Genomic DNA, 25,899 nt, shown 5'->3' on the forward strand with positions numbered 1-25,899 from the left:
CTACTTACTGAATACCCTCCTGAGACCCAGAAAAAGGTTTTTTTGAATTTAGTTTTTTTAGTTTAGTCATCACATTGTTTAGTACGGAGCCCCTAAAAGGTCATGGTGGTGGAAAAAATTTAGGGGTGGGTAAAAAAAATCGGGGTGGTGAAAAAAAATTGGGGTGGTGTAAAAAAAAAAATTGGGGTGGGTAGAAAAAAAATCGGAGTGGTGGGGAAAAAATATAGGGGTGGGTAAAAAAAATCGGGGTGGTGAAAAAAAATTGGGGTGGTGTAAAAAAAAAATTGGGGTGGGTAGAAAAAAAATCGGAGTGGTGGGGAAAAAATATAGGGGTGGGTAAAAAAAAAATCGGGGTGGTGAAAAAAATTTGCGGTGGTGTAAAAAAAAATCTGGGGTGGGTAGAAAAAAAATCTGAGTGGTGGGAAAAAAATTCTGTGTGGGAGGAAAAAGTTTTGGGTGGGAGGAAAAAAAACGGAGTAGGAAATTTTTTTTTTTTTTTTTTTTTTTGCGTTCCCTCTCGCGAGAGGCGTGTTCTCGCGAGATGTCTCTGCGCGGTGCTTCTCGTTTGTGTTGGTACGGTATAACAGCATCACTTGGATGAACGTGACTGAATGGGGAAAGGTCAGCCTTTCGCGGTAAGTTATCATATATTAAAGTCTTTTTTAACTATTTAAATAGAACAATAAACCAAACTTTCACGTGATTACACTTACCACAATTTAATAACAATAATTGTTGTAGCTCTGTGATGGAGGACGATCTACAGAACTTTTTAAGGTCACGAGATATTCCAGAGGAGGACATCAACCTCATGAAAAGGGATAAGGTGGGTATTGTTTCATTAAAGGCCAGTAGACCTTTAGGTAATATATGTAAATTAAAGCTACTTTTAATTATGCAACCAAAGGTGTTGACGTGTATCCCCGTGTATTTCTAACGTTAAACTATTAATATCATATACTTAAAACCCACATATTGGCCTAGACTATGTTTTAATTATTGCTAGCCAAGGCAACCATAGGCTGTCAGTATATCACCACATGCAATTTTCCACATGCCAAGTCTCATGTTGAATCAGAAATAATGTACATACCTTCAATAATTAACTGGTTCACTACTAGTAATAAAAGTTAACTTATAGGGTCCTTATAGGGAGTGTATACGTTTGCCAAAATAGAGATAGTTTACATTGCATTGTTTTAGAACTGTAAAATAGCCTGTAAAGGTATAACAGAAGATACTTACATTACAATAACGTAAATGAACTGAACCTGTTTCAGAAATGTGCACCCCCTGGTTGTTTTTATAATCTTTGACTTCCTGAATGGTCTTTGACCATTGACTGTAGTTTTTGAGTTGTTTGCAAGTTCCTGCTTTGTCCTTAGACATAAAAGCGCCCACCGTTGTTAAGCAAAATCCTTCAGTTTACATATTCTTAGTTCTTCCAGCATTTTCTGCACATTTTAATTGTGTCCTACATTGCCTAATGCTGAGAACCATTTTTTTTCACTTACAGTAGAACAGTAAGGGACTCATACACAATTATTACAAACAATACACATATCCATTGATAATGAAGAAGTCAACACACTATATTAAGAACCCAGAGAATGTATTCTTTTGATCAAGTTATAATCAGGTCACCTTAGAATTATAAGGTTCTATCTGACATTTTTGTAAAATTTTGTTATTTACATATTCTTATTCTGTGACAACTTATTTACATTATTTGATGTTTCTTTTGTAAGCTATGTAGGCTACATTTTGGGGCCTTTGTTTAGAAAACAAAAATGGTTCTATATACAGAAGTCTATGGAATGCATAAACTTTGAAGCTTAATATCTCAAAAGTGCTCAGAATGCAGATAGAACCTTATAATTCTAAGGTGACGTGTAAACTGTAATGATTAATGTGTAGAAATAGAACATAAAATATTTTCTCTCATATAAATTACACAGACCATAAACTGATGAAAAATGTACTATAGTTTAATATAGTATGTTGCCTTCTTGAGCATCACTGAATGTTTGCACCGTTTCTAATAATTGTGAGTCCTTTAAATTACATTTTTGAAAAGCTGGATCTCAAGGATTGATAGCAGAAACCTTTACCAAAACTTACAAAATGAGGAACATTTAAGTAATTTGTCAAAAGAGATATATCAATCTCTAATTTCTGTGATGTGCAACTATCACAGAAGTGAACATAAAAAGAGTTATTAATCATCATCAAGCAACATAGCAAACTAATTAAGAGGATATCAACTTTTTGAACCCTTTTATTGGTATAATTAAGTTTTTTTGTATTCTTCCTATTAATTATCAGGTATTGTATGTGAAATAGATGCAAATATGTGTTATGTGAAAGAGCTTCATCTGGGCAACCTGATCAGGGCAACAATTACTAAATGTAATTGAATTTACCAGTAAACACTAGCTAGGTTGTTAGATTATTTATACCCTTAAAGTTTATACTGAGCTCCATTTTAAAATCAGCATGGCACGTAGATCAAGAGATGTGACTTTTTCTACATAAATGTTGTTAGATGTTTTAAAATACAGGTTAGTTGATATAGATGGTTAATTAATGTATTATGAATTCATGGATGCATTTATGTTCTTTTAAAAACTAATCTATAAAATTACATTTTTACTGTATTTTCAGATTGACAAGTCTGTGCTCTCAGTTATGAATGATGAACAACTGGCAAGGTATATCGGTTCATTTGGTGACCGACTGGCTGTCGTCTCCTTCTGTCAACAAACAGCTGCCTGCTCTAACAAAGAATCTTTGTTAGAAAATTTGAGAAGTAAAATAGAAGCAAGAAAGCTGGGCTCAAAGTCTGGTAAAGCTCTCCATGGAAAAGCAAGTGTCTTTCCTAGGGAAAGTAATATAATGGCAAGACACAAAAATGTGTCCGCAGAAAAAACAGCCAAGAGAATTGAAATTGGATGGCTTCACTTTGGCCATAATGGATACCAACAAGTGAGGACCAATAATGGTGGTGGCACTCGGCATTTGACAGTTCAAAAAAAGACAACAGTTTTACAAATAATGGAAATGGGAAAGAACCTTTTTTTCCCAAATGGAGAGTCACCAAAAGGTCCAGAAACAGACTTCACTTTTTGTGTTTGTGATTTTAAAAAAAACATCATTCCCACAGACAGCAATGTTGGAGATCTCTATGAGCAAACCAAACTGAAATTGATGAGATTTTACATTTGCACTAAACAAGAGGTGTACCTCACAGATGTAGAATCTTTATCTGATGGTGATGAAGAATGTAATGAATACTCAGTGCAGGATGGATTAGATGGTGATTCTGAGAGAACTGCTGCGAAAGCGTCATTGCATGGACATGACAGTGGTCTTGAGGATACAAGCATGCATTTATCGGATGACAGACTTTCATCTAACAAAGACACCAAGAGGAAGGTTAGTAAAATCATGAAGACTGGCTTGGATTTATTTAAATGTATTTTGGGTTTCATTTGTAAATATACTAACAAGAGTTGTTAATGATCATTTAGGGCTGAAACAATTAGTCACCATTATCCACAACGTTGACGACATAAAACTGTCAACAAATGTTTTTGTTATGGTTTGCTGATGTTTACAAAAATCTCAATGTTGCTGGACGCTTTCCTCTCAATGACAAAATAAACATACTGAGTAATCTGAAACAACCATTGGGTAATTGATTATCTAAATCAGTGGTCCTCAAAGTGTGGTTCTCCGGCTTCCTCTAATGCAGTGGTTCCCAAACCTGTCCTGAAGGCACCCCAACACTGCACGTTTTCTTTGTCTGCCTAATCAAACACACCTGATTCAACTCATCAGCTCAATTAACCCATGTGATAATGAGCTGATGAGTTGAATCAGGTGTGTTTGAGTAGGGAGACAAAGAAAACGTGCAGTGTTGGGGTGCCTTCAGGACAGGTTTGGGAACCACTGCTCTAGTGGTATGCAGAAAAATCACTAAATGATATCTAAATTAATGTTAAAACAACACAATTTAATCCTAATTTGAGTATTAAGTTATTATTAATTTAACATTTGCATTTTTATTTAACTTTTAGGTACATCACATTTTAATTTAATCAATCACTAATCTAAATAATTGTTTGTTGTAGCACTGAAATAATTACATTTACAATTAAATGTTAATCAGTGAATGTTATATTGAATGTTTTTCAGAGACAACTAAGAACTGAAGCCCAAAGAACAAGAGGAATGGAGTATGTTCCTCAGAGTGGTTTTACCTTGGAGACACCCAGCACTTCATACCACCCAGACTCTCTTTTACCACCCAGAGATATCCAAAGAAGACACACCTTCCAAAGTCTCGCAAGAAGCTTAAGTGAAGAGGAGACTGATGAACTGTGTAGACAAAATGCACATCAATTGAAAAGTCCACAGCATTCACTTGAGCTCTCTGATTTTCAGAGAAGCTATGAATTTATTGACTTGACCAATCACTCTCCACCGCTACACAGCAGCATAGTTGAGACCCTTCAAGAGGACAATGATAAGGAAGACACAGTTAAATGGAATGAAGGGGATGAACTTGAACAAACAGATGAGGACCAAGCAGTTGTAATAAGATGGAATCTAAATGAGAACATCATACAGGTAACATGGTCCTTTTAAAAAAATATATATATATATTGTGACAATGTGTTTTACTTATAATTTTCTGCATATTTATTAATCCTCCAGAATGTAGAGTTGAATGACGCTGAAAATGAAGTGCCATCACCGCCCTCAAGTAATAGCAATCCTGCACTGCTGGTAAGTAAGCCAAAAAGTTTTGCATGTGATTAGACCATAGATGATCAGTTCCAATATACCTGCAGTCGATTTAAAATACTTTTGTGTAAGATTTGGCTTTGCTTGTATACAATGAAAATTAAGGAAGGGACAAAGTCTATATAGATCACATACATAGGGACAAACCTTTGAAATTTGACAACTAACAAAGTTCTTCGTTGAGGCCCTAAATTAATCTAATTAATCTGAGAATCAAGCTTCTTCTAATACATGTAAGTAGGTATTTATAATATTTGTGAACAAAAGCAAAAACACTTCACAGAAGACTAAAGTTCCATGATGTAAGTTATACATACTGACCAAAATTATACATGCAACAATATTGTTTTTGCCTCCATTTTTCATGAACTGAACTCAAAGATCTAAGACTTTTTCTATGTATACAAAAGGCCTACTTCTCTCAAATATTGTTCACAAATCTGTCTAAATCTGCGTTAGTGAACACTTCTCCTTTGCCGAGATAATCCATCCACCTCACAAGTGTGGCATATCCAGCAACTTCGCACAGCTGTTGAAGAAGAGTGGACCAACATTCCACAGACCACAATCAATAACCTGATCAACTCTATGCAAAATAGATGTGTTGCGCTGCGTTGGGCAAATGTTGGTCACACTAGGTATTGGCTGGTTTTTGGACCCCCACCAATACAGCAAAACTACACATTTTTGAGTGGCCTTTTATTGGGACCAGCCTAAGGCACACCTGTGCAATAATCATGTTGTCTAATCAGCATCTTGATATGCCACACTTGTGAGGTGGATGGATTATCTTGGCAGAGGAGAAGTGTTCACTAACACAGATTTAGACAGATTTGTGAACAACATTTGAGAGAAATAGGCCTTTTGTGTACATAGAAAAAGTCTTAGATCTTTGAGTTCAGCTCATGAAAAATGGGGGCAAAACCAAATGTGTGTTGCGTTTATAATTTTGGTCAGCGTAGGAACAGTTTGTATGAACATTCTGTGGCTCATGTCATGCCAAACCAGCATGACTTTCTTTTTCTGTTGAATACATTTTTCATGCAGGTACAAAGAATGGGGACTGGACTGTGTCAGGAAAATATATCTTAAATCAATTTTAACAGAAACTACATGAAATCATTATAGTAAACGCAATTGGAAACCCTAGAACTAAACTTAAGTATTCAAAATCTAACTAAAATAAATGCAGCTTACCCTAATTACACAGTGCTGTTTTACAGTGACACTAAAGAAAAGCTTGTTTAGAACAATATGAGGGTGAGAACTGTTTAACTGAACTGATTAGTAGAAAATCGCTAATGAATATAGAATATAGAATATAGAAATAATTGTTCTAAACTGTTTTTAACTCTCCTTTTCTAGATTGGTAGTGAAATGCCCTTACTACCAGAAAATTTGCCATCCCATTCAGGAAACCATCTTTCTCCTGTAATTTCATCTGGAAACTCTGAAAGTGCAATGGTTGTGAATGCTGTAATACACAGGGTAAAGGTTGTAGAAGATCTTTTGGCTGTGTTCATGGATGGCAGCATAATTCAGTCTACACTGAAGATGGAATTTGTAAATGAGAAAGCTGTAGATGATGCTGGGGTGTCCAGAGAAGTTTACACTGCATTCTGGGATCAGTTCTTAGAACAGTGTGAAGGAGAAGATGAGCGGGTTCCTAGACTGAGACCGGACTTCTCTGAAGCTGAATGGGAGGCAGTAGGAAGGATCTGGGTAAAGGGATTACTTGACCTTGGTGTACTGCCAGTAAGGCTTTCCTGTGCTTTCATTTTAGCATGCATGCATGGAATTGACTCAGTCAATGATGATATCCTGATGTCATCTTTCCACAACTACCTCTCTTTGGCTGAACGAACTGCCGTTGCAAAGGCTTGTCAAGGCACGCTGGAGGAGTGTGATGAAGATGATTTGCTTGACCTCTTCACAAGAATGGGCTCTCATTCCATCCCTCCAAAAAACACCATGAAAGTTGCCATCCAAACAATGGCTCACAAAGCAATTCTTCAAGAGCCCAAATATGTAATAGATTGTTTCTCCAGAGCCATGCCAGTTGCACTGCTGAAAGTACCAGACCAAGACAGTCTAGTATCTCTGTATGACACAAAGGCGGCCACTGGCAAAAAAGTGGCACAGCTACTTCAAACAACAGAGGTGATTCGCTCTCAGAAAGAACAGATGGTATTTAATCATCTGCAACGTTATCTCAGAAATGCTGACCAAAGCAAAGCCGAAAAATTTCTGCGGTTCTGCACTGGTTCTTCTGTTATATGTGTTGATCAAATTAAGGTAAGCTTCAATGCAGAATCTGGCCTCAGCAGAAGACCAATAGCTCATACCTGCGGAGCTACTCTTGATTTACCTTATACTTACAGTTCTTACCCAGACCTCCGCACAGAGTTTGACAATGTTCTGTCTAGTGATTACTTAGAAATGGACATCCTGTGAATTTGTTGCTGCCCAGGAATAGGTCATAGTCATCAAAGTCACTTTTTTTTTTTTTTTTTTTTTTTTTGGAACTTGATAGTCTGTAGTTATTATGCATGTTCGATGGTATTTTTATATACAATGGGGAAAAGAACAGGATGCTACAAACAACAGCAGTTTTTGGATGACTATTAATTTGATTTACATTTGACTGTCATTACGTTAATTACGTTTCAAATAGGTTTAGCATTTCCCAGCAAGTGGTCAGGTTTGTTGTCTTTGAAAGCATATAATTTGTGCTGTTACGGTTTAACTGTTTTTTTGATCGTCTTGTTGCAAGTGTTTTGTTTGCACAAAAGACATTTTAGTATAATATTTTAAAATGTGTATTTTTCTAGCTAAAATGTCTTGAAACAATCTTCATCCCATGCAACGTACGTAACCTTTGTTAGAATGGAAATGCAACAAATCATTAGCTTTTTTGTTAATTACATAAAATGTAACCATAGTATTTGGTCAGGTTTGTGTTCTTTTAAAATATATCCCTCAATCATTAATATTGATAAATATTTGATTCTTATGTCAATTCAACCTTAAATGCATTTTATTTACAGCTATTCAAACTTTTTGAAATTAAATTGTAATTGAACTTTTAGCAATCATTCTGATTTCCATTCTATGCAGTACCAGTTTGGTTGTTAGTAAGGAAAGTTCTCTGAAAATGTAAACTTTTTTTTTATTTTATAAAGGTAAAACTGTTTACGTGTTGATACAGGTTCAAATTTGGAAATTAACATTTCCTCAGTAGCATTCTTTACAGTTGTATACGACTTTGTAAACAATAAACAAGTTTGCAAATGTTGGTTTCATTTTTAATGACTTTTATGTGCCTAGATTTAGATTGTAGTCTGTTAAATTGTAATTCTATATAAAAACTTTCCACAATGTTGCAGGATTCCCATGGAGACAGTATTGTCTACATATTACATAGACATTTCAGATAAAAATGACCTTACTTACAGTAATGCCCTGATCACATCTCTTAAATGCACATACAAGTTCACAGCTTGATATGGGTCTCTTGGAATGTTCCACTGAAACTCAGAGATTATGACATTACACAGTTCATTTACATCTGGATCACATGGTATGGGGCGTCGGAAAGTGCATTCATTCTTGCACAACTGAACACTTTCAGTGTCAGCTGAGGTCAGGAAGTCTGTGGTGTGATAGAGCTCAGACAGTGCATACATCACATTGGGCCGACCACTGGGGTTACTGATGTTCTTTGATGGCCTAATGGTGTGTGCATTCCAAATCTGTGCAGTGTCATCCAGCTCATCCTGTAAAACAATATAAATAAATAAAATTAGGCAAAACTTGGAAATAGAGTACTCAAAATGGTAAATTGTGTCCTCATTTACTCAGTGTATCACTGTTACAAACATCTAGACTGTGGAAACCAAAAGATGATGGCTACTGCTCTGAATGTCTCCTTTTTGTCTCCCACCGAAACCAGTCATGTGTTGTTGTGTTTATAAAAATGTGGTAATGATAAAATATCCAATTGTGGGGACTTTGCCTTTCTCCCCGGCCCGTCTCCCTCTGAATATTTCACACACAGAGAGGCATCAGAACATAATTTCAGATAAACTTACTTGGATGAGTCCCATGCAGCAGAACTGGAGCAAACTTTTGTCCAAGAATCCTCCATCGAAGAACCCACTGTCTCTGAGGTCAGCGAACAGGGAAATCCAGAATTCCATGCACTCTCTGCGCAAAAACCCCCACCAGTACTCGATCCTTTGGTTGGCAGTACTTGGACCTTCCAAATAGCTGTCGAGGGTTTCCTCTGCGTGATTGATGTGAAGAAAACGTTGAAAGTTTCTAACATGACCATTTTCAGTTCCAAGATCCCCTCTTACGACTCTAGGGCATCCTCCCAAACGCTCCACCGCGTCAATATAGTAACTACCTATTAACTTTGGATCGCTACTAGTTGTGTAAGCATTCAGCCAAATAATCTTGCGCGAAAAGCCATCAATGCAGCCATTAATGCAAACGCCATATGGTTTTAACTTATCATACGAGTCCAAATGCCAAATGAAGTTTGGTCCCTTGGCAAAGTAGTTGCGCCGTCTGAGACGCCTTGCTCTCCTTGCTGAAACTCCTGCAGGATCCAATTCCTTCAGCACCAAGCGCACATCCTCTTTTCTCACACGCAGACCCCTCTCTCTGCATTTCGCGTACATCCATCGGTATCCATGAAGTTGCCCAGAGTACTGCAGCTGATGACTGATGAAATCAACAAGATCCACTAAGGCCGAGTAACCTTTCCGTCGAGAAAGTCCCTTTTCGCGTAATATCCTTTTCAGGTGTGTTTCACTGACGTCAAAACCGTGCTTTGAACTAAGCACATACCGTATTTCTTTGTACTTCAGTCCAAGTTCAAAATAAAACTCTATGAACTGCTCCATTATGAATGTATGGCGCGGAGCTGTCTGAATCACTGGAAGCAGTACAGCAAGCAGGAAACAGGAAATGGTTTTGCAAGAGAACGCAAAAAAAAAATATATATATATATATATATATATATATATATATATATATATATATATATATATATATATATTTTTTTTTTTCTCCCATCCTGATTTTTTTCCACCACCTCGATTTTTTTTTCTACCCACCCCGAATTTTTTTTCCACCACCTCGATTTTTTTTTCTACCCACCCCGAATTTTTTTTTTCACCACCTTGATTTTTTTTCTACCCACCCCGAATTTTTTTTCCACCACCATGATTTTTTTTCCACCACCTTGATTTTTTTCTACCCACCCCGAATTTTTTTTCCCACCACCATGACCTTTTAGGGGCTCCGTAGTTTAGAGCATAAGAAACAAATGGTAAAATAACATTTTTGAAAAATAATATTTTATTCATACGTTATACTATGTCCTCTGTAGTGGACACCTGGACTAAGTTGTTTAAAAAATAAAATGACATGAAATATGTATAGGCAAAAACCGTGGGATTTTTTTTTTTTTTTTCAATCACCAATACATTTTGGGGTTTCAGGATTTTTTTTAACCAAAATTTGTATAAAGATGATTCTATGTTATGAAAGATATAACGGAATGAATTGATACACCATATTACTTTATGCAATATGTGGGTAAAATGGCCATAAATTAATATTCCCATTCAATGCAATGTACCTATACACTGTATCTAATGTGCACATTAATGTGTTTTTGGAGCAACATTTAATGAAAAAAGAAGTGTAATAATTGGAGTAATAATTAGCAACATTTTAATAATAATATCTAATATTTCATAGGAATATTGATGTATAATTTATTTCCATATCCTCTTGTTGTGTCTCCCAAAATGCCTGATAAACATGATGTCCTCTACAGTGGACATGTATGAAATCAATGCCCTGTTATGTAACAGAAAGTAATTTTTTGATTTGAAACCCCATAACATTTTCCTGAGATGTTGTTTTATGAAATACAATTTGAAAAGTAGTCCGATTTAAATTATAATTACAATATATTATCATATTTCCTACATTTGATCACTAAATTAATGTCAGACATTTTTAAAGACCAAGGAGAAGTTGCTTTCATAGTGAAACCTCCAAACATTTGGTGTCTCTGAAAAGCCCTGAATGTGCTCTTTACAGGACACCCAGGCTGTCAGATGATGTCAGAGAAATTCACTAAAATATAATGCCCACTACAGTGGACAAAAGTCTATTCCTGGGTCCCAGGAGGATACTGCATAGACTGTAATGTCATGTGCTAAAAAAAAATTCCATAAGCATTAAATTAAATGATTAATTTTTCAGTACAATTCTGAATTATCTCATATAATATGTTGCAATTTTAATTCAAAGTATCATCTTGCAAATACAAATTTTGCATCGTTAATCTATTTTTGTGTGAAAATGTTTTAACATGTGCCAGTCCGATCAAACAATGAGTCAAAAAACAGATGTTGGAGCTCATCATTTCTCACATGGATGGGCTGTCATCCATGTTACTTTCCTCAAGGATTTAAGTGTCAGCTTTACCTGATTGATTCTGCACTTTTGTCTTTTTACACCACATAACTTAGCTGCTACATTACCACCATAATTAGTCAATTATGCTATGTAAGGATAATCGTTGTGCTTATTTGTCATTATCATTAACAACCATGAGTTCAACACCCATTAGGTAACCTGATCTGATGCCTTGTTGACTAATCAACATGCTGCAATTCTAATCAACTAGATGTGACTTGTCGACCCAGCCTTGTAATTGTACTGCTTACAGTAATGATGTAAAAATTCATTATCCATTTTCAAGCTTGTACACTGTCACTGTGTGGGTTTTACAACTTAAAAATAGGAAAGAGTGGTTGAATGCCAGTTTGCATGAAACGGTCCTGAGCACGCCTTTATGTAATTGGTTGGGCGTTTGGGTGGATGCAGAAGTGCGCTTTACTCATCTCATTTGCACACAAAAAAACAACAGATTCTGTATTTTTCAAGCATGTAACTTAAAGATAATTTTCTATATTTCAATACTAAAACAACTAAATGTATATTATAAATGTGTATAGTGAAAAAATCTATTAATTTAGTCTAGTTTAGTCATTTGTGCATTTCCCGCATATTGCGTGTGCATATTTTTATGACATTATACACTACATCTAGGCAAAGACGGAGTTGAAAACAGGTTGAGTTTTAGGCTACTTCAGAATGGGTTCTGTTGCACTACTCCAAATAATAATTTGGAAATTCTGACTTTACTAGTTGAACTGACCTATGGCTAAGCCACGCCCCCAAACGCGATGAGCCAATCACAGTGCGCATAGCTAACTCAATACACTCGGACATTCTCTGCTTCCACGTCCATTGAAATGCATTGCAGTTAGTCAGTTTTCATTCGTTTTTATCTGTTTTTTTCTTGTCATTTTAAGTTTAAAATGGTCAAACGGTGTGCATGGGGTACATTCAACTCCAACACTAGGTATCCTGAGAGGCTGTGCGACGGTGTGTATTTTTTACCCTCTCACAAACCACATCTCAACTAACTGTCTGCTCTGGATTAATTTATGCGGTAACTTAGACCACAACACCAATTAAACGTGGATAAATTAAACAAGGATGTCTACATCTGTTCTAAGGTAAGTCAACAACGTATTTGAACGTTATCTTTAACATCTCTAAAGTAACGTTAGCCTAGCTTCTAGCTGCGTTGCAGTTTGACAAGAGTACAGTTTGACAAAAGCACATTGTTGTGTTTTACACAAATATAAGTAGGCTAAACACTTTGCAGTTTTGATGATGTCCTGTATGAACAAAATGGAGTATGTTTTTATGTTTCCACTGTTCGATCGCGATCGCGCCCGCGCCTCTCTCTCTGACACACACACACACGCATTCCAGCATTGCAATCTTGACATCGCAGCCTGTAGAGCGTCAAATTCGCGCGTATAAAGCGAGCGTTTGAAGCGAAATAGCACCAAACTATAACATTTACACACTGACCTGTAACTTTAAATCTTTGTCTGGAGCTGAAGCATTTCATCGACCTTCTCAAAATAAAACGATTAATATAACCCTCCAATGCATAGTTAAGGCCCTTTTGGTGACTTTGAGATGATATATAATCTTTCTGTCTCCAAAAATCATCAATTGCCTCCTGTGAAATGTCTCCAACTGTGACAGCTGCCATAGCGCCTGTTACCGAACGTTGACTGTTTGTCCGAGTGAGTGGAGGGGGCGTGGCTTAGCCATAGGTCAATTACAAACTTGTTTAGTTAGTACACTTTTAGCTCTTGTTAGTATGACATTTTGTGGTGAATCTTCTGACAATGGTGGTATGTGTTCTTGTTTGTGGAATCCTTGATGTTCTTTATCCAGTTTTTTTCCCCACATAGCCTGCCCTAGAGGATTGAGCTTGCAACCTTTGTTCTTGCACCACAGTCATCACACCAGCACAACCTCATTTTCTTTCCTTTATGTACAAGGACAGTTCTCCAGAGGTTAAAAGGATTCGCTCAAGGACATTTGCAAAAGAGCTTTTTAAAAAAAAAATTATCCATGACTGGGATTGCACTTGCAACCTTTCCATTGCATTGAGGTATTCTCAGGAGGACAGGTGTTTAGGTGGAGCGGTGTGTTAAAGACATCTCAGTGAACATGAGATGTGTGTGTTTTGAAGTATTATAAGGGCTTGTGTCAAAAGGATAAGGTGAATAAGGAACAGCTATGTAGAATGACCTGCCCTTTTCCATACAATTAAATTGATTCACACTTGAGCTTCAAAAAAGGCACTGAAAAATAGCATCATAACGGTTGTCCATATGTTTGATGTGCTATATTCCAAGTAATCTGTATCTATGCAAAAGGTTTGTGTGAGAAATAGACAGAAATGTAATATTTGTACAGTCAGTTGATTGAAAGATGTTCTTTTGAAATGAAAACGAGTTAGGCTAACCCAAAAAGTAATGTTTTCAAGTCAGTTTAGCACCATGCAATCGTGTTTGAATAAGAAACCTAATGCAATGGTGTTAAATCAAAATTAATTGTTAAAAAAAGTAAAGGGTATAAAAAAATGTCTTGAAGCTCCATGTTTGAACAATTTTTTCATAACAATGCGAATATCAGTCTTTTCATACAGAGCAATTGTATGACTTCAGAAGGCTGGGAAAATAGTTACCAAATTTTAGAGGGTTTTTTGGGGTACTTTTGGAGCTTGATAGTGTCAATCATATGGAGAATAAGAAAAAGGCATTTTGCTAAATATGTTCTTTTGTTTTCTGTTGAAGAAAAAGAACGATTGGAAGGACTTGAAAGTGAATAAATCATGACGGAATTTTCATATTTGGATGAAATATTTTATTAGTTTCTTTATTAGTTTCAGATACTTAAATTAACACATAAATACTCAAACAAAGATTGTGTAAAACAATCAGAATTGGACTAAAACAAGGTATGTTGAAGCCACATAATTATTTTTGGGACAGCTTTTTTGTTGGGAGCATGCCTGTTGTCTTAACATGCTGTCTTCATAGGTTTTATAATAGAACAAGTGCAAATATTATCTCAGCTAAATGTTGATGTGCAGGTTTGCCTGAAATCCCTCTTAACCATCTTTTAATGTTGAATTTCCATTGTGGATTAATCCGCACAGATGTTTTTTAACTCTATTGAATGCATTCTGTCAAGCCCATAATGTACATCGCTATCTTTCAACACACAAAGATGAAGGTGTTTTGGGGGTGGGGACATTTTTGCTCCATCACCCACAGGACCTTGGGCAGGTTATGCCCTGCCTCCAGACTCAGCAGCTGGTGCAGTGGTCACCTGACCTCCTGACCAACTGTGTGTGTTTATGTAGAAGAATCAGCGCTCGCTTGTCCTCTTGTTTAAACTCTCACGCTCCTTCACTCGCACTGTTTTGTTTTCAATGGACGTGTTAACACTGTTGTGGGAGGTTGTTGTAATTAGCACTCACAAAGCATTGGAGCGTGTTTGCAAACACACACATAGCAAAGCATTCATAAATATCCTGCGGTCTCTGATGAACAGGGCAGTGACAGTGACTGGACTGTGAGCACCTGGTTCACAGGAACATTTTCCAGTGAATCTCACATTTGTGCTACAGTGATACATCAAATCATGAGGCTTGTTGAAGAGAGATGTGCTGTCCCTGTTCTAGTAATCAGATTTTTGTCTGGTAGATGATTAATTGTGGGGATTTAAATTAATCTCAGTGATTATTTTAGTGAATCTGTTTAGTATGTTCACTAAAAAGATTGTCCAGATTTGTTCATTAATTAGTTAAATGACCCTTCTGTAAGTAGCTGACGACAAATCAATTTGGTAAAATTAGTTTTCGATGTGCCCGTCTAAAAATCTAATAATAAACTGTATCCATAACATACAGGTTTCCAAACAAAGCATTTCCTCCCTATTTTGATTCATCCAACTTGACCAGTATGCAACTACCTAGCAACACCTCAGAAAACCCTAGCAACCACATTAAAAATGTGCTAAAAACCACTCTGAATATAGCAACACCCTAGCATTTCTGCAGTAAGTTTGGTAAAGGCACTCACATTTTCTTGTGAAAATGTACAAATCTATCTAATTCCTTTGTTAAACATTCAACAGGAGATTTTGAGATTCTGACAGTGAACATACTTAATCTACTTTTGTGAGGTGACAAGCTAAAAGCAAGATCAATATTGTGTTGTTGCCTTGGAGACCTGTGTGTAAACTCCACTGTCTTTAATCTGTAGCTTTCGTAGTTCTAAAAGACAAATACGCAAAGATCCCAAAGATGTTTAAAGGCTTTATTCTCCCCTTCCAGGTGCACAGCTCTCAGCTCTTTCGCTACATGTCAGCTGTTCATGATATGGAAAGAGAGAGAAGAGACATGAATGAAAAAGAGTGCCCTGCTTTTTAAGGGTGTCCACCAGATCAATATGGCAGACAAACCCATTTCTCTTTGAAGATAGTGTAGTGATGGACCTGGAGGAAGGTGAGGGTTGTACTAATGAAAGTGTAACGTTCTGCCTGGAGAGAGAGGTGACAGATTGGACCGCTGTCCCAGCCGATGACAGATTTCTGGATCCACTTCCCATCTGAAATTCAAATCAGCTTAACTTCTGAGAACCTACCAGTCTCCTTGAGCAGAGTAAATCCCTTTCATCCAATCAGATGTGAGGGGAGGGGCTAGGACACCAATTAAAGGGATAGTTCACTTTGAAATTAAATTTTGGTATGTTTTAGCTTACCACAAGAGTTTTTACCTCTTGTACACAACCACGTCCAAGTGATCTGAGGGCGCGCGCGCTTCCTGGTGTGTGACGTGTGTGCGCGTTCTTAGTCTGCGCAAGTGCCGGAAAGTGTACAAGGTCAAAACGATATAAATACTATTCGTTTTCTCACACAAACCGCTCGTTTCGTGTCTTAGGCCATCAATGTGTACTTATGATGGGGAATTGTTTAATTTGGTCTTCTCTGTGCATGCTCTTTGAGGTGGTGACCATAGACCTGCATTATATGACTGACAGACAAGAACGGTTTGACCTAAAAATATCAAAATTGAAACTACTGCGGAAACAAAGACACCTACATCTTGGATGCCCTTGAGGTAAGCTAAAACCAAAATTAAATTTCAAAGTGAACTATCCCTTTAAGCAGTGGTGTTTGCTAAGGCCATCAACATTACTGTTGCTCAAACTTAGGGTTGAGGATTTGCAAGTAATTATTTTATTGTTATGGACTATAAACAATAAATGGAAATATACATTATTTTGTCTAAATGCATTACAAAATAAAACAATAACGGCTAAAATCAATCATTTTAAATGCTTGAATTTTAGCATCACCACCTTATTACTTAAAAATCTGTTGTTTCGCCAGAAGTCAAGTTTATATTTTGATTGGGAAAAAAATGTTTAAAGAAAGAAAAGAAACGTGTGGACGAATAATTCACATGCATTTAGAAAATGTCCATATAATGCCGACTTTGTCTTTAAATGAGTGTTAGATGACAGCAAAGATAATCAGTATATGTTAAATTCAATTAAATTCAATATCTGATATTTGCGAAATTGTGATATCTAATATCCAGAACCGATAAAATAAGCTGTATCAGCTTATAACCAATATTTCTCCTTTTACTCTGAACATCTGTATTGATGACACTTATGAATAAACAACATGTCTGAAAATGTCCTAATATTGAAGAGAGGGTCCTGTCTTGCCATATCTAATATCATAGAGACTTCGAGGTGATCACTATACCTTGCAACCACACACAACACACTGACAACTTCATTTATAAACACTCAGAACACTTTGGAAACTGCATAGCAAAGCCTTAAAAGAGGAGAATATTTCATGAGCTTAAATGGATAGTTCAACCAAAAAAGAAAATTCTGTCATTTACTCACCATCAAGTTGTTCCAACCCCATATTAGTTTCTTTCTTCTACTGAACGCAAAAGAAGATATTTTGAAGAATGTCAGTAACAGTTTCTGGTTCCCATTGACTTCAATAGTATGTTTTCCCATAGTATCGGAAGTCAGTGGGGTCCATCAACCGTTTGATTACTCATTCTTCAAAACATCTTCTTTTGTGTTCAGCAGAAGAAAGAAATTCATAAATGTTTGGAACAACTTGAGGGTGAGTATAAATGACAGAATTTTCATTTTTGGGTGAACTATCCCTTTAAGAAGTATCTCATTGCATGTTTTTTGAAGAAGGATGTAAACCGGGCACCACCCATTGCATCATGTTGATGGTAAATGAGATCACACCAGCTCACTGAAGAGATGAGCACATACAGTATACCGTTTAGTGCTGTCTGTTTGAATCAACTTGGTATTTGTGACTGATTAAAAAAAAAAAGTGAGCTGTGTTCTGTAATGCACCGCATCCAGTATCTAATAGATCCTCGCGGTCTAAATATCAAGACTGTTTAACTTTGAAATGTCAGGTTTTGTAAAAACCTACCAGACGTCTGGGTAATGAAATGCATTCTTAAATGATCTTTACCAGGGCAACATTTGTAAAATAATGAGTTTGGGAACCACAGAGCACTGTCAAATTACTTTTAACCTTTAGCCAGGTTCCTAAAATCAGTTCTTATTCTTACGGCGCATTGTGGCAAACTTTTCTTTGAAGCGCTTCTGTGCACAGCAAGGCTATGACTGTGATTTGTTCAGATAACAGATGCCAAAAGGAGATAATAAGCACCCAAGGCCCGTTATTACCCAGAATGCCAGAGCACAGGGCTTAGGAGAAGAAACATAACGTCTGCCTTAATGGATGTCAATGTTTCCAGAGAAACTCTGTGCATATACTCAGACAAAATGTTAAAGTTACACACTTTCTCTGAAGTTCTTCTGTGCGCTGCCTCTGCTCGAAGTATAGGGGTCAAATAGGGGGCGCCAATGTCTAATTACAGATATATGTAATGTTTGATTAAACATTTGCTAGTCTAAATTCTGACTGCCTTGAGTTACATAATGAAAAAAAATAGGGGGGAAAAGCAGCATAAAATACCATCTTTCCAACTTTTTTTGGTTTGTGCATTTCCCTTTTCGGGAAATTATTAAAGCGCCTATGGGCCATTTGGAGAAGACTAATACGGTAAGAAGTGTAATGAAGTATGCTGTCTCTGAAGTATGTCATTTATTTTCCATTTCCACAGCTGAGGAGTTTCTCACTAGAACAGAATAAAAGACATCATCGGATTTGCCCTTGCGCTTTTTGGAATGTTACACTTGGTCTAGGTGGAAAGAATGAAATGCGAAAAAAAATCTTGGTCAGTCTAAAGGGAGACTTTTTGCAATTACTTTTGGGAAAGCACAAGACTGTTTAAATGATAATCCTCTCGATGAGGGACTAGTCAAACCTAATAGTGAAAGGGATGGATGATAGTTTGACATTTACAGTGTTGTCATGAAAAATTATAAATAAATATATTGGTATTTATTCATATTTTGCTTATTGTTATTAATATAACATTAAAATATTATCTTTAATATAAATGAATATTCTAAAATAATATCTCTGTGTCTTTAAGACAACTAAATGTCCATGTGCTTTTGTAGTGACGTTACAGTTTTTCTCACATGAAAGCTGGTTCTTGGCATTTGCATGCCGCCGTTTCTGCAGTGACAGATTATGTAAGTTGAATTAATTCACTGTAATTTGCTCACAGCTGCTCAACCCAATTTAACTTGTATCTGTTTTCATTATACCCACTGAATTTGACATGGTACAGTTGCAGCCTATATGTCCTATATTTTCGACACATCCCAGTCCAAATCTGTGTGTTCTTCCAGGACTCTAGCTTTCATTGCCATGCTGAGTGCACATCAGTCAGTTGCATATATACTGAAACTTTGGCCTCTTTCTCCAGTGGTTACTTTTTGTTAATGGACTCTGTGTAAGTGGGAGTTTCAGTAAACATTCTTTAGCTTCACTGCCAGGCTCTTCGACAGAATTGGTTAGTTGGAAATGAAAATATTGTTTTGGTCTTTTGTCTTGCTGATTTAATCACTGCCGTCTCTGTTCGTTGGAAAGTACAATTTTCCCAAATGCAATTACATTCATGTAAAATAACCATTGGTATATTCGCTCTATGTAATATGTATTGCATCAAATCAGTTTAGTAAATTGTGTTCAATCGGTTTGCATGTGTAAGTGAGAGATGAGGGAATGGGACATGGGAAAAGGAGAGTTGTTAAAGACAGTGAAGAAGAGATAACTATAAAAACAAATAGGAAAATGGGCTTTTGGTCAGAAAATCATGACATTTTTAAGTCATGTTCTTCTCACAGTCTAAAGTCTAAACAGACTAAAGCTGTTTTGAACTGCAGCTGACAGATCTGGAGACAGAACCAGGAGGAAAGGACACACACTCACACACTGTACAGAGTCTCACAGTAGAATGGACCCGCCCGCTGCAAACAGAAACACTGTTAAATCATTTTCATAAATATTCTTGATTGCTAACAAAAATTTCTAAACACGATAAATTTACAAGGAACAGAAAAGTAAAGCTTGTTTAAAAGTTTGAGTTTTTTTTTTTTTGAAAGAAGATAATTTATTCCTATGGCAATGCTGAATTTTCAGTATTATCATTACTCCAGTCTTCAGCGTCACATGATTCTTCAGAAATCATTCTAATATGCTGATTTTGTGCTTAAGAAACATTTCTTATTTTAATCAATGTTGAAAACAGTTGTGCTGGTTGTTATTTTTGTAAAATTTGTATATTTTTTTCATTCTCTGATGAATGAATAGTTCAAATGGAACGATCAATTTAATGCATCCTTGCTGAACAAAGAATTGTATGAATGTCTGACAGAAAAGTCAGACATTCATACAATTAGAAAAGTCAGACAAAAAAAAGAAATTATTGAATAATATAAACAATAATAGAATAAAATGCAAATAAAAGGATTAGAAAATAAAATGCATGAAACGCATACAATGAAAACCATTAGGAAAATAATGAAATTAAGGCTAGTTTTTGAACAATATCGTGACCTTTGTTATATAATGAAAGTGAATGACAAACATAAGGAAAATCAGCCTTTGTTTGTTACACAAAGCGTTGTATAACTGAAATGACAATATTTTAATCTTTGTGTGAACTATCCCTATAATCCAAGATATATATTCTCTCTTTAAGCACAGTTTTGGGTCTGGAGTAAATTTATTTTGTTTAGATATATCATTTCTGGAAAATGAAAAATAATTTTGCCGTGGATAGAAAGAAAAAATGAACAGATAGACAGTTACAGATATAGTTAGAAAGGAAGAAAGAGAGAAAACAAGAGTGAGTCACGGGGAGAGAAAAAGAGAGAGAGAGGAAGTCATAGGAGTGATAGAGAGAGTTGAGTGATTATGATGCCTGTTGCTGGGATACTGAATCCTGTGTAGTTGGATTGCATGTGAAATGATGGAGAGGCGCACTGAGTGATGTGGGCTGACAGCCGTGTGTGTGTGTGTGTGTTTGTTTGCATGTGTGTGTCAACTCGTGCCTACATATTTGCGGCCGTTTCTGTTTCTCTCCCTGCCCAAGCTGAGTGTGTAGATCTACACTATGATAAAGATCACTGATGACAACCCCCATGGAACAACAAACGTCACAAACAGAGTTCTGCCAGCTTGATAAGGAAACGCCACCCTCAGCACCTGAATACAGGATAAACTCTGCTGTTCACCACATTGTAAACGGGAACACTACGGAAAGTGTTTGAGTCCTATGAGGGCAACAGTAATACAGGTTTACAAATAGCTGAGCGCTCAACATCTCGCTGCTATATCTGATCCACAGCACATCTGAGGCAGAGATGAGTCCCTAAAGCTAGTGTGTCTGTACAGTAGATGAAAATGGATTAGAATGTATAGAAATTGAGTGAATTGAACAGTGTTTCTCAACCTTTTTTGTCTTCCTTATACAGGCCCATCAAGGGTTTCTTGATTACCTTTTTAAATAATCAGTACTGAGAATGAAATACAGAATCACCAAGCTTTCTTTCAATCTGAAGAAATATACAATCCAGTATTTTATTCAAAACAAGTTTAAGCAAGTTCAATTAAATAAATAAAAAATGACATATCATATTGTGAACAAAGATGCTATAAAATTATATTTTGACAGTCAAAAATAGTCGATCTCCGAATGCAACGTAACTGGTAAAGCTTAGTTCCATCTAAATTCATAATTTGTTGTTTTGTCATTAGTGAAAATCAATATTGACCTTGTATTTTAAAAAGGATGCTCATATAAGAAGCAATACTAAAATTCAGAGTCGGTTCATTCACATTCGGAGATCAACTGTTTTTGACTGTCTAAATGTCGTTGTTCAAAATCTTTCTTTTTAGTAAACTCTGTGTACACAAACAATGTTCTCAATGCCCGCGTTCATGTGTAGAGCCCCTGGTGATACTTCGAGCAAAGTTTCATGTTGTGTCGAGCCTTCTTAGTGTTTTAAAAATAGCGATTTTTAATGCTATCATAGAAGTGCCCCAATACTCTCATTCAAAAGGCAATTTGACTGAAAATACGGTCAAACTTAAAAGTGGCGTTTCCATTCTAATTATGCTTTTAAACGAAAGTTTGCATCGGGTAGATTAACAAAAAGACCCTAGGTTGCATTTTGGCGAGAGTTACCCTTTAAGTAAGGGTCCCTGTTCAAAAATTAGTAGAGAAAACTGGAGTAAAATGGACTGGATAGTCTGACAGAAAGTATACAGTATGTACGTGATAGACAGACAGACAGATTAATTGGTTGATAGACTGATTGATTGGTTAGTTTATAGACTGAGTGATTTGATTGATTGATTGGTTGATAGACTGATTGATTGATTAGGTTGCGTACACATCTTTTTTTTCTTCGTGCGTTCATGTATGGATGGTGATTGCTACGGAAGAGGATTATGGCCAAGCAATAATAAAAAAAGATTCAAGATTGTATTTCGAGTTTTTTTTTCTCGAAATGTAACGAGTTTTTTCTCGAAACACAACGACTTTATTCTCGAAATGTAATGAGTTTATTCTCAAGATTGTATTTCGACTTTTTCTCTCGAAATTTAACGAGTTTAATCTCGCATTATAATGACTTTAATCTCGAGATGGTTTTATTTTTTTATTATTGCTTGGCCCTAATCCTCTTCCGTAGATTGCAGAGATCGTTGTTAAATTTGCTGTATTAAAAATCTGTGCTTCCAGGCGGACAGTTGTGTAATTTATATGCCTGTGTGTATGTATTTGAGTGTGACGGGCATGATGTCTGTATAATGTACTTTTAATGTAGTCGAGTGATCCTGTCGGTCACAGCTCTTTGTCTGGCTGTGATATTGTGACGTTCTGAGAAAGCGCACGGCTCATAAATCCTTTAAATATAGCAGCACTGTTTCCGCTGAGCATACGTATGAAAAACGCTTCTGTTCACTTTCCCGGTTTAAATCGAGCCAGAGGCCTGGCGAGAGAAGCAGCATGAAACAACCGCAAAAAAAAGGAGAAAAAAAAAGAGGAAACAGGAAAGGAGAGTGGGAAGAGCTGAAGGGAGAGTGAAAGATAAACGGTATATAGTTATGAAACCAATCATCCTCATACTTCTGAAGTTCTGTTGTTCAGGCCTAGTGACAATTGTATGGTCCTCTGTGTATTCACAGAATGTTGTTTACATTTGGTGACAGGCCATAAGATCTTCCAGATAGCACTCGTCATTTCAAGTCGTCTTGTTTTGCCGGTTTGCTGTTGTTCTTTGCCTTTAAAAGCACAAATGCAAGCCTTTTAATGCCATAAGCAACAGAGAGAAGCACAAGGTCCCTATGATTACTGTCTTTCGATCTGTTTTGATGTTCAAACAGTTATTGTAGCAGGAATTTTTGGAAAGTGGTTTCTGACAGCCTGCAATCTGAATTTGCCACAATTTTTTTAAATCAGATTTCCAATGTTTTTATCTGAAATGTTTCTTGAGACCTTCATGAGGCCTTTTAAAACCAAGAATCTTTGATCGTTTTGAGAACATATTTTAATATTCTGAATAATTCATATGATCGTCTTTATTGCAAGCTGCTGATTTTGGTATAATAGTCAGAAATATATTACTTTAACAATAATAAATATGATTAATTATTAAAATATAATCATTATTTATATTTTTATTAGGATGCATGATATATTTAGCCTGGTAATACCAGACTCTGCTACTTCACTTTGCTTCGTATACAGAGTCTGGAATGGCATAATAGAGAAGTGTTTTCTCTCTTACTAGGGGGCGCTTGTCTGACGTTTAAAATCATTGGTTACCCGTAAGCCAATCACATAACGTTTGGTTATGGCGTGTGTTATGCGCATGCTCAGCCGCATCTAACTTCCACTGTAAACACATGTATGATGCGAAAACAAATCCATCGAGTGAAATACCGGAGTGAACATGGCTGTGAACGACTTTTGCAGATTATGTGAAGTAAATTTACGCATCCACGGTACAATCAGCATCCATGTCACGGCTCTCAGCCCGCCCTCTGTTCGTTGATTGGCCCGGCCGTCTGAAGGCCGGTGGAAAACTGAAATATAAGCTGCTATCTCAGACTGACTACAGGAGCGAAATGAAATTAGCGGAAGTAGGAAGTCTGACGTAGTCAGGCTATGATATATTGGCCATCATATGAATATATATATATGTATATGTTAATTTTTAATGTTATTATCGCTATTGACCCGATAAGAAAATTTGGCCATTACCGATAAAATTAAAGCCAATAATAATGGAATATTTGAGACACTTCAGATGCGCACTGTTCGCCATGATGGTTTTGAATAGCTTGAAATATGATTGGAATCCCTTCAAAAAGGAAAATGGAGTTAGCAACATGCACAGCGAAAGTCTGTCATATAGGCTAGGCTACATAAAATTAAAATGAGAACATTATAATTGTGTGCTTGGGACATTGTTAATGGTGAGACTTTTGTTTTTTTGTAATCAGGCTTTTAAAAATTACACAGAAATGTAGATTTATTTATTTATCGGCCAATCAATCGGTTATTGACTTTCAAATCTAAATAATTATCGGTATCGGACAAAATGTTTATATATCGGTGCATCCCTAATTCACCCTTCGCAGGGAGTTTGATTGACAGCCGAATCCACCAAATCTGCCATTTTGTCCAACAAAGCAGTCAGGAGAGTTAGTAGATTAACTTCGGTGGACTTGAACTTGAAAAACGGTGTACTGACTTCTTTATGTGGTTGAAACAACATTCCTTCTGATGTTCATTCATGTTAATTTGATGCTATAAATTAACTAGAAGGAAGAGTTGATCAGTTCACGAGCAGCTTTAACTGAGGCGCTACAGCGATCTGTCACGACACATTAAAGAGCCACAAAACGGTATTTATTGTTTACATTTCTTTATAAAATGACAAAATTTGAAAGTTGAGACTTTGTTTCATTTCCAAAGTAACCTGGTGTGTCCTGTCTGTCAGCGCGTTGTCAGTGTCCTCTTTGCTCCGCCATGTATTTTTCACTGCGATGTGTGGCGTGAGAGCGTGAGTTTGAGTTTGCATGTTATAAAAGGACTGGAAGTAGGGTTTACGATTTAGACTTGAAGATTAGTAGCAAGAACCAGTATAAGATGCGGATCCAGAAACATGTCCTACATACGGACACCATCACTATAGTGGTTATAAGAATTACCCAAATCAACACAATAACATTTTGTCATCATGAAAAATTAAAGGTTCCTTACAACAGACTCAAGGATGATATATGTTTTCAAAGCCTTTGTGTTCAAAGGTTTTGACATTTTCTTAAAGGAAGAAAAAAGGGACTTTATATCAGTGAAGAACATTCTAAAATTTGAATTACAGTGAATGTTTCTGGCTTTGTGAAGATGACAAAGTAATAATACAATATTATCAAGATTAACATCTTAGAATGAAAATTGGACAAAATGATAAGATGATCGACGATGTAATTTCAGAAAATTTATAGATTATGTAATTTGTGTCTTTGCATGTGCGTTCGTACAAAATGACATCGCCAACTAGGCTACTTGTCTGGCATGCATAATACAGCGTTATTAGTCGTTTATGCGGATCCGTGTGAACGGATCGTTTGGATAACGTTGTTATCTGTACAAAGAAAAAATGTCTCAGTTTTAAGCACATCAAGAACATCAAGAGTATTCAGACATTTCTCCTTATATAGAATCTTTTGGCATGAAGCGTTCTTCAAAATTAAGTCAAGAACCCTAGGGTTTTATTTTGAATCCAATTGAACCTTTTTTTTCCTAAGAGTGTGGAGAAGACCCACTTCAGTCTGGGTAACTCGGTGAAAGGTGAACGGATAGAAGTTGAAGATTTTCTGTCGCACAAATAGGAACCAGAATGTCTGGTTGCTTGAACCACTGAATCTAATTAAATATTGTGAGGACCAAAGAAGAGGGTCAATAAAAAGGATTAATGTCCTTCACTTCACAAGAGAAGGATGGACATACTAAATCAGTTTGGGCAGCCCCTGGAGCAGAGACGGGACACAAACTCACTCATTTGGAGAAGAAAAGAGATCATCCAATGTTGGAAACTGTATTCATCCTTGTCCATTGTCACCTTT

At 36.4% G+C, this 25,899-nt stretch overlaps 2 protein-coding genes across 2 annotated transcripts; one reads left to right on the forward strand and one right to left on the reverse strand.

The window, feature by feature from the left end:
- Positions 1–345: 345 nt before the first annotated feature.
- On the forward strand, positions 346–7,300 carry LOC311280467 (uncharacterized protein). The gene is made up of 6 exons (XM_084392630.1): positions 346–635; positions 742–826; positions 2,665–3,435; positions 4,198–4,632; positions 4,720–4,791; positions 6,175–7,300. Exons 1-6 carry the CDS (start codon positions 598–600, stop codon positions 7,261–7,263), a joined length of 2,490 nt encoding a protein of 829 aa, XP_084248756.1. The 5' UTR covers positions 346–597; the 3' UTR covers positions 7,264–7,300.
- A 752-nt stretch (positions 7,301–8,052) lies between these two features.
- On the reverse strand, positions 8,053–9,754 carry LOC311281081 (uncharacterized protein). The gene is made up of 2 exons (XM_084393761.1): positions 8,901–9,754; positions 8,053–8,585 (listed from the first exon to the last, which is right to left on the reverse strand). The coding sequence occupies exons 1-2, from the start codon at positions 9,717–9,719 to the stop codon at positions 8,259–8,261; spliced, it is 1,146 nt and encodes a 381-aa protein (XP_084249887.1). The 5' UTR covers positions 9,720–9,754; the 3' UTR covers positions 8,053–8,258.
- Between the last annotated feature and the right edge of the window lie 16,145 nt (positions 9,755–25,899).

The sequence above is a fragment of the Rutilus rutilus genome (assembly GCF_951802725.1).
Source record: "Rutilus rutilus genome assembly, chromosome: 21".
Lineage (NCBI taxonomy): Eukaryota > Metazoa > Chordata > Actinopteri > Cypriniformes > Leuciscidae > Rutilus > Rutilus rutilus.

Bases quoted from the DNA above. Each gene is read 5' to 3' on its own strand.
- LOC311280467 (XM_084392630.1), top strand. From the start codon at position 598: ATGAACGTGACTGAATGGGGAAAGGTCAGCCTTTCGCG. The intron at 4,633-4,719 runs GTAACATGGTCC...TTAATCCTCCAG, and splicing joins TAAATGAGAACATCATACAG to AATGTAGAGTTGAATGACGC. The intron at 4,792-6,174 runs GTAAGTAAGCCA...CTCCTTTTCTAG, and splicing joins ATAGCAATCCTGCACTGCTG to ATTGGTAGTGAAATGCCCTT.
- LOC311281081 (XM_084393761.1), bottom strand. From the start codon at position 9,719: ATGGAGCAGTTCATAGAGTTTTATTTTGAACTTGGACTGAAGTACAAA. The intron at 8,586-8,900 runs GTAAGTTTATCT...ATTGTTTTACAG, and splicing joins GCTGCATGGGACTCATCCAA to GATGAGCTGGATGACACTGC.